This window comes from Elephantulus edwardii, unplaced genomic scaffold (genome assembly GCF_000299155.1).
Source record: "Elephantulus edwardii isolate Elephantulus edwardi_28Jun2011 unplaced genomic scaffold, EleEdw1.0 scaffold00015, whole genome shotgun sequence".
NCBI classification, from domain to species: domain Eukaryota; kingdom Metazoa; phylum Chordata; class Mammalia; order Macroscelidea; family Macroscelididae; genus Elephantulus; species Elephantulus edwardii.
This window is the reverse complement of record NW_006399765.1, coordinates 1,218,491-1,227,909: the sequence shown is the minus strand read 5'-3', so window position 1 is coordinate 1,227,909 and position 9,419 is coordinate 1,218,491. Positions and strand designations below refer to the sequence as shown.

Genomic DNA, 9,419 nt, shown 5'->3' with positions numbered 1-9,419 from the left:
AGCACCAAATTGTGTAATCTCTGCCAATCTGATAGCAAAATGTCTCAATGGATTTTTCTAATGCTTTGGTACATGACATTGTGCATTTCTGAGAATTTGTTGTAAAACAGAATGGAATGAGCTAAAATTTGTCTACGAAGCAGTCAACAAACCAAGATTTTTCTAAAAACAAACCACAGATGCACCAGGTACACGTAAAATATCAGCACAAGAGTTTATTATAAACCAGATTCGTATGCCACTTGGAAATAAAAGGACTATGTACAGCCTTACAGGAAACAGGCGGGGAGCTGAGGGCCAGGATGAGTCTAGGGCCTTGGTGGGCGCATTCCTGGGGGAGGGGGCCCTGTAAGGGAAATCAGACAACCCAGTGAGACTCCCCAAACAACAGCATAACAAACAAACAGGCCTGTGGCAACTTGGCCCTGGGCGATGGGGCCCACGCCTCTGTGGAGCTACTTCCGTAACTCTGTGGCCAAGGGTCAAAGGAGGCCTGAAGTAAGAGTAAGAAGTTTTGTCAGTGCCTGGTCTGGAGCTCGAACCCCACCCCTGCCCCAGCCTCCCTGACCCTGCAGCTATCAAGTGACCAGAGAGATGTACACAGTGCCAAGTACTTCCACTGGGACTGACTGGGGCCTATGCTCAGAAAACTCACAGTGGGAAACTTGTACTAGAAAAACAAGATGTCACAAATATTGGCCAAGGACTATTTGGGAGGCCATCCACAGTGACTTGGTGGTAAGAATATGGAGCTGTCAGAGACACTGAACTCTCTCTGGGATCTTTTCATCTATAAAATGAGAAGGCTGATCTGTCATTAAAAAATAGTAAAACAGATGCATTCTCTCCAGAGTCCCCTATTGCAATTACTAAATACTATAAACCAAAAGGCACAACCTTCACTTTCCCAAGGAGAAAAAAATTTTCCCAAGGTGGGGGTATCTGGAGAGGTAGCAATAACATAAAAGCTGTCCATCAATTATAATGACTATATGCTATAAACCTAAGGGCACGACCTTCACAAAGTTCTGGGGAATCTCTGGGACTGCAAGATATATCTTTATGGCAAGGATGTTCCAACTGCTCTCAAGGAGGAAGGGATGGCCAAACTGAGGTATGCACATTTCCTCTTTGCTTCCTGGACGAAATTATTGTCCAAGAACTCCATTCCACGGGCTTAAGAGTTGCAAGGCCAGAGGAGACAGTCTAAATCCAATCTTCCCTCCCATCTGACATCCTCACAAGGCTTGAGGGAAGGAAGCGAGGGTCACTGATGAAAGCACTTACCTCGCATCCCTGGAGGAGGTGGCCGCATCCCTGGAGGGGGCATGCCCATTGGAGTTCCCCGTCCTGGAGGGATCCCCATAGGAGGACCCATGGGAGGCCTCATTCCAGGAGGTGGGCCCATCATACCTATAAGGAAAAAGTCCCAAATGGGGGGAAAAAAAATCTCAGTATCTGTTTAGAGAGATAGGAATAAGCATAAAAGCTGTCCATCAACCTTGAGACGGATGGACCATTCCATCCTCTCAGCTTCCCTTAGAAAACTGGGACCAGAGCCAAAGAATTAGGATACACAAATGGCTCCTGTCCAGTTATCTCCACAGCAGCCAAGCTGGATGTCAGAGTAATCCTGCTTAATTACACAAACTCATCATCAGTTTCAGTCAAGATTACATCTCATCATGAATCCAGCTAAGGCACATCTTGTACCAATTAACACTGGGCTCCTTTTGGGCTCCTCACCTGGAGGGGGTGCCCCTCGGCCCATAGGTGGGGGAGGACCAGCACGGCCGGGTGGGTACTGCGTTGGGGCCCCTGCAATACTGGCTGTGGCTGCGGCCGCAGCAGCTGCAACAGTGCCTCTTCCTTGAGGAGTCATCACCTAAGAGAATAAGCAGGTAAAGAGTTAGGCAAGATGGTACCGTGCACCAGTGTCCAGTTCGTTCCCTAACTTAGTGTAAGAAACACTGAGACTCCCAGCTTCAGACTTTCTATCTAAAACCATCTGCCAGGGAAAATCAAGCTTGAACGCCCACTCAATTTGGTCCAATCCAACTCAGAGAAGCAACCTACATTTTCATATGTGACTGGCAATACACCCCAAGAGGTTATTCCAACAGCACTGAGGAAACATTTTCTTCCAATAGTTGGCTTCTCTTCGGTAACAGTTTCTAATGGCAAGTCTGCCTTTTCATTTGATACTCAGTCCCTAAATAAAACACTGTAAGCCTGAAAGTGCTAAGAAGGTCATTCTGGACTCTTCCCCATCTGGGCCCTCTTTCTTCTATTTTCTCCACTAGAAACTGGTAGATTCCCCCAGCTCCTTACCTGTTGGGAGGGTCCACCAACACCACGCACTGGCCCGGCAAGTCCCGCGGGAGCCTGGGGCATTGGAACACCAGCTGGGATTCCTCTGCCTGCTGCCCTGCCAATCCCTGGGCCTCCAGCAGCTCCAGCAAGGGGTACTCGGGCAATGCCAGTCTGAAAAAGAAACATGCCAAGATGTTCAATGGACTAGTGAAGTGAAAATACAAATGCCAAGAAATTATCTGATTTAAATATAAACACATGGAAGGTCTACAGAAACATGCCCTAACTCAACCACCAATAAGAACATCTATGAAAAATAAGGCAAGAACATAGTCAAGGAAGAGCTCTACCAAAAAACGTGCAGTCAAGAAGACCATTTGCCCTGCGTAAGCCAACTGAACATTGGGTCCCAACTCTGACCTTCACTTGCCAGATGACAAAGAGAAAGTTAAGCCTAAGGCTGAGATTCCATTTCCCAACCTGCAAGTGAGGTGGTTGTGGTAAAACCCTCCAGTGTGCAGACCTAAAGTGTGCTGGCTGCAAATAACTCCACTAGAAATAGAACCAAAAAAAGTACAACAGTGTTTGGCTTTTAACCAAAAAACAAGGCACTAATCATTCTACAGATACTTCTAACTAGTATGAACTGTTATACAAGAATTTAAAAAATGAGGACAGGTAAAATATTCTGTACATGAGACTGTTTAAGTCATCAAGATGATTTTTCAAAAGTATGAAACAAATTTAAGAACGTTTACAAAATTAGGTGAAAGACCAGAACACACGAATTGAATCGTGTGCCCCAAAATGTAGGTGTGTAATGTAGAAGCTATCCATAACCCCCATAAGCTGCTAAACCAAATAGTTGTAGGAGAATTAAGGGTACAATGCAACACCCCATTAATGCCGACACAACCTGAAATGTTGAGTTTTCCCTGGCTGTAGTCTTCTCCTCATCTCACTAGAAAGTGAATGGAGTGTGGGGAATGTCTTTAGTACCACCAAGAAAGAACTTTCAGGAGTGGGGTGCATCTTTTGGACCTGGTCACTGCTCTGAAACCTTGACAGCAGGAACATTAAGTCTCCAGGGAATGTGGAGTTTACAGATGCTGAGGGAAGCAGCACTTCCCCTCACATTGACAGGGTGGCCCTTCCTCTAGAGCCAGCACCCTGTATTTGAACGTCTACCTTCCTAAACCGTAAGAGAAGTAGTTTCTGTTTGTCAAAGTCATCCACTTGAGGTCATGGTGGAGTTAGATAACTGAGACATATACTGCACATACTGTATATGCTAAAAACATAAAACATCTATGTGAATAAAAAGAAGGCCAGTAAGGGTCAACAAGATTATTCTTTTGATTAATGAAGTTTTATAATGAGACAGGGAAAACAAATTTCACTCACTAGTTTCTCTATGTTGTAATGTGCCTTTGAGTTGCTTGCAACTCACAGCGACCCTATGTACAACATCCCTATCCCCTGCTCTATCCTGTGACAATGTTGTTGCAGTTTACTGCCAACAAATTGAGCACAACTCACAGTGACCCTATAAACAAAAGGCCTGAAGCCTTTCTATAACTTTCTCTGAGTTCATGATTTCCAAAGTCATATGGTTTAGGAAGTGGATGCCACTCCTATTTCCAAACCTGTCTTAAACTGGGAGCTCCACCAAACACTATCCACCATAGGGAGCCATTATGGCATCTGATCTCCCAATGGCACAAGGTTCAGCATCAGAGCAAACCCAGATTACCTCAGTGCAGCAAACTGACAGAGGAGTGCTGTACAACTTACAGAAGAATGACAATAGCTTGCTCTACTTCTGAATGTCTCTCAAATCCTGGCCTTGTCATTTATTAGATCTGACACTGGTTTAGTAAGGATCACCTCTATCCAAAGAATGCTACAAGAATTAAATAAAATGCTGAAATGCTTGGCACACTTCCACACGCAGTACATGCTCAATCAGTATCTGTAACTTTTATCCTGTAAATAACAGCAGTGCCCCCAGCCTTTCCGAGACACCCTGACTTACATCTTTGGGTGGAGGCCCCTCTACAGTCATGGAGACCAGGTTCTCTCCCCGAAGCAGCACCAGACCAAGGACTCGCTTCTCTTCCCTTTCTGCTTGTTTGGAGTTTTTTGGCCTAAAGATAGAATCAGAAGAAACAAAAAAAGCAGCATTAGTGACAAAGCATAATGCTTGGTTCACTCACGAAGGGGCCTACAGGATTTGTTTTATACTGTATCATCTAACATAATCCTTCCCCCCTCCCAGTCTCACTGGATTGTTTTCACAGGCAAAATGAATAATCCCTTAGGTGGGGACCCTTTGCATCTTATCACACCAAAGGAAATACATAAACAAAAAAAGACTACAGTTGTTGTGTACCACAGAGGTGGGCTAAGAGCCAGGAAAACCCAGCCCTAATCTCATTGATAATGGTTAAAATTACATATCTGGCTATTATAATTGCTGCCAATGAGTTATACTCCTGGGGGGCGGGGAGAGAGAAATTGGGAAAAGTTATGTGATGATTTAAAAAAAAAAAAAGGTGGTAGCTGCTGAGGCTGCTTGTTACAACCCAAGACCCTCACAGGGCTTGGGGTTCCTTGGCTTGGAGGTCACAGCTGGACAGGACATTTCAGTTAACTGGCCTACTAACATCTTCAGTGCTTCTGCTCAGTCTCCTAGCTTGTTGCTTAGTTCCTGGGGTCTAAAACATTTGCAAATATTCATGGAAACCACACTTGGTCCGTATACCCTCAAAGGAAGTAGCCAGGAATAGGAGGAAGGTATGGAGTATGTAGCTCTTTGACTCCTTTACCATGAAGACATTAGAAATGGACAGTACCTAGCTACCATTACAAATCATTGTGATCCAAGCTCCCATGAAATAATTCTAACGAAAAGGGGGGAAATACAGAACAGAATTTCCAATTCTCAGGTTCTAGACTTTCTGGAGCCCTGAAATGTGAACACACATCTAAAACCATAACCCTGAGATAATCGGCAAACCACAAGCCAAAAATATCCCCAGAAGTCATCTTAAACTTGAACATAGTTTAACTAGCAAAATGATGCCTGCCTTGAGCATTATGATCTATCAAGATCTATATCCCAGGGATAGAGGGAGCCCTAGAAAATGGTTATAATGGCTATATAACTGAAAGAATACAGACAATGTCAGTAACGTGTATGGAGAAACTGGTGAACTGGTTGGTGTATGCATTGCTGTGTATATTCTCAACAAAATCCTAACATTTAGAAGGGGAGCGAACATCCAGCCCTGGCTCGACGCCATCTACCACGGCATCTGTGAAGCTGCTCCCACTCGCTAAGACTCCTTTTACCAGAATCAGGAGGAAGTCTGAGAAATTTCAAAAGTCATCTAATTCCCACCTAACTCACACACATCCTTCAAACTCAAACCCACAGCCTGTATTCTGCCCCACACACCAGCCTCTCAAAGCACAAACAGAAACAACCAGGAAGGGAAAAAAACATGGTATAAATGAAAACTGGAAAGAAATGCAATAGGATAGGCAAGCAAACAAAAAAGTCAACATCTAAAAACATTGACAAAAACATGGTATCAAAGAGCTCATTTTGATGATATTTTATATCAACAGTGATTTTTATCTAAATAGGCATTTCTTTGGCTTCCTTTTTTGGCTTATTTCATTTTCTGATTTTAAAAAAATTAAGTTCTGTCTTTTCAAAATATAACAAAAGTATACTCTTTGCGTATTTTAATTTTTTTTCTCACAGCTTTTTCTCTCCAACACAAGCATTTTTTTTTCCTTTAAAAAACAGTATTTTGGAGTAGTTCTATATTGCTAATTTGTGGCTGGCACTAGAGAACTCCCTGCAACTTTTACTGGCCTGGATTTGAGTCACAAAAAGGAATTTTTTTTTATTTTATTTCCAAAGGTATTTACAGCCAATGATGAAAGAACTGGGACACTGCTTCCAGCAGAAGAGACGAATGGCTGCAGAAGTAATATAACCTCTCGGCTTCAGAACTATCCATGTGGGTGGAAACCAAGACCAATCTTTAAATGGGCCCGAAGCTTAAGACAAGGGAGTCATAGAGCAACATGATATTGTAGAAAATATCTCCCAATATGCTTATAAATGCCAAAAATAACTGGCCCCAAACTCACGTGGGTAGCTGAGCACTTACCCTGAAGAGGGTCAGAGGCTTCTGAAAGCAGGTTCAGACCAGCTTGCCTGGGAAAACCCTTTAGGCTACAGCTTTACAAATAGGTAATGAGCCAGAAAATCAAGCTCTCCTCCCTCACACAACTGTGGGGAGAATGTGAGAGCCCTTTACCCCAGGAACCAGGGGCATCCCAAGGAGAGAAACAAAACCCTAGTAGCCCCCTTCATGACGTGCATGTCATTCTCACTCTCACCTCAGTGCAAAGCCTGCCAGGTAAAGGCAGGGGTGTGTGTGTGTGTGTGTGTGGTGTCCCCACTTAAGCCTGCCCTAGGGGAGAAAAAGCCTATGGAGAGGAACCAGACAGCTATACACAACCCCTGCCTCTTGACCCACCCACCCATGCAATCGCCTTCTTCCCTGGTCCTGCTCCCCACAACCCTCCACGATGCCCTCCTTACTTGATCTTCCTGAATTCATCACAGTCACAGAGGATCAAGTTCATGTGTTTGTCGAAAGCCTTGAAGGTGCCGATGAAGATGCGGCCATCCTGCAGGATGCACCTCATCCTGTAGTCAATGTGCTGCAGCATCTTGCTGCTCTTGCCGACCGTCTGCAAGAAATCAGTGGGGATGAGATTCGCGTTTCTCTAGACCCACACACCCCAGTGCTTCCGAATCTTCAGTTCTGCCGTGGCCCCTTTTATCCACACAACGATCCTTCTCAATAGGGAGCTCTGGTGGCTTAGTGGTAAGGAGTTTCCCTGCCAGCCCAACAGCACAGGGCTTGAATCCATCAAGCTACTCTACGACTGTGAAAGATGCACGATCTCCTCCCATGTGATTTACTGCCGCTGAAAACCCACCAGGATGAGCTGTGAGGTGATTCCGACTCAAAGGCACACAACATCTTTCTCAACAGTCTTGGCTCTTCCTGCTCCCTCATCCCAGGGACTCTCCCATGTCAACTCTTGTTTATAGCCCTGATTTCTGCCCACTGCTCTGTCCAGGAGTGAAAGAGGAGGCTGTTCCCATTCTCGAGATGATCAGCCATGTGCCAATGTGATACGCAAATTATGGCAGTGTGCATGTGCCAATGTGATACGCAAATTATGGCAGTGTGCTGTAGATAACAAATCCCTTTATGAGAACCAATCAAAGGAAGAGTTGGGATGGCATTTAAGAAAAAAAAATCTAAACAGAAAGAAGTTATTAAAAAGAAGTCAATCTGCTTAGAAGGAACATGGGAACCCCCAAATCAAGAAATTATTGAGTTGGAATCCAAAAATGTGTGAATGTGTCATAGCACTTCCTATGCACTTAAAGACCCTTGATTACGTGGTTCAGTCTTCTTGACATGGCTTACTTCAACTAGCTTCTAATCACAAGGAACTGAACTTTTTTTGCCAACATACCAGTCTGGCCCATCTACCTTGTGATACTTTTATTATTTTCCTATTTGGCGTCAGATGCCATAAGCATTGTATAGTCAATGTCTCATCGAATGTTTGAAATTGGTCCTGTTATTAATCATGCTTTACTGATTCTATCACTCAGGCTGAAAGTGGCCAAGTAATTTGCCTTGCTTCCCACCTGGGAAGCTGTGTAGGCACTCTGAGAGCCTGGATCTTGAGCCTATTCTGTTAATTAATTATGTAAACAATATGCTAACAAGGCACCCTGCTTCTTGTCTTACCCAATAGCTAACAGCTTAAGCTCATGTTATTACCTGGTTTAAAAAACAACAACAAACCAAAAACCTCTTTCAATCCATCACATACAAGAAAAAGAACCATTCATCTTTCGTATCCAGGGAGAACTAGTGGCCTAGTAGGAAAAGAGGTGCATTGTCAATTTAAAGGCAAGCAGTTCAATCCACCAGCTGTTCCTTGGTAGGAAGATGGGCACTTCCTCCCTTCTGATTTTCAGCCTCTGGGAAGCCGGGGAAGGGCTAGCTAAGGAAGGGTCAGTTTGAACTCTACTTACATGAGTGGGTTGGAATTTTTTGTGTTTCTTTTTTTCCCCGTATCTAGGCTCAGTACCTCCAGTGTCATCTTCTCCCCTTCATCTTCCCTCCTAGGAACTTTGAATCGTGGTACACTTTTGTCTATAACCTCCCTCCCTGTCCTTCCCAAGAAACCTCCTAACAATATCGTAGGAGTGAACTCGGGAATTCTCCGCCCTACAATGCATCCCCGTCCACTTCATAGCCGTTACTTTTATTTAATCCCAGATTACTACACTGCACTGTGGTATTCTCTGCGTTCCGAACTAGAATGTAAATTCAATGAGGGCAGTCAACATGCTTATGCCGCTTGAGTGCCTGAGCAATCAGAACACTTAATATGCTTAACAATCGAACAGACTTGAATTCTCTCCCCAAGCACTGCCATTCGTCCTCCCATTTCCTCTTCCCCATTCATTAGACCTGTTTCCTGCCTCAAGTCCTAGCTCTCCTCCGCTTTCCACCACATCCATCTCAACCTCACTTTTTCACAAAGTTGAACCTTTCCCAGGGTCTACACCGACACACCTTGGCTTCGAGTGCCTGCTCCGAAATGTGGCGAGGATACACATCTTTTCTTAGTGCCCACTGGGTGGCAAACACTACGGCTTCAACACAAGAAAAACTAGGTTCCAATATCGCCATAACAAGCAGCCTGGGCCTCCATCCCTTCGTTCTGGCCTCTCGTCCTCCACCCCACCGAACGGCCGGGACCCCGGTCTCCTTTGGCCGGACTGAGCGGCTCCAACCCGAGGCTCCAACCCCTCGACCGGCCGCCGCATCCACTCGACAATAAACTCAGAATCGCTCAAACCCCCTGCCCCGCGACCTCTCACCATGGTGGCGGCTCTGATGCTTCAGATTCCCGCCGGATTTGCCTTTGCAGAGGCCTAGTCGCAGCCGCTTGAGAAAAGCCGATTCCCGCCGCCACTACCGGAA

The 9,419-nt window shown here is 44.9% G+C and overlaps 1 protein-coding gene across 2 annotated transcripts; it reads right to left on the bottom strand.

Moving 5' to 3' along the window:
- Window positions 1-209: 209 nt before the first annotated feature.
- Window positions 210-9,419, bottom strand: SNRPB (small nuclear ribonucleoprotein polypeptides B and B1). 2 transcript variants are annotated; one of them, XM_006881386.1, is made up of 7 exons: window positions 9,317-9,419; window positions 6,938-7,089; window positions 4,349-4,460; window positions 2,332-2,484; window positions 1,747-1,885; window positions 1,288-1,413; window positions 210-493 (listed from the first exon to the last, which is right to left on the bottom strand). In XM_006881386.1, the coding sequence occupies exons 1-7, from the start codon at window positions 9,317-9,319 to the stop codon at window positions 483-485; spliced, it is 696 nt and encodes a 231-aa protein (XP_006881448.1). In that variant the 5' UTR covers window positions 9,320-9,419; the 3' UTR covers window positions 210-482. The 2 variants fall into 2 exon arrangements, with proteins under 2 accessions (XP_006881448.1, XP_006881447.1); XM_006881385.1 differs by having other exon boundaries at window positions 210-346; window positions 9,317-9,352.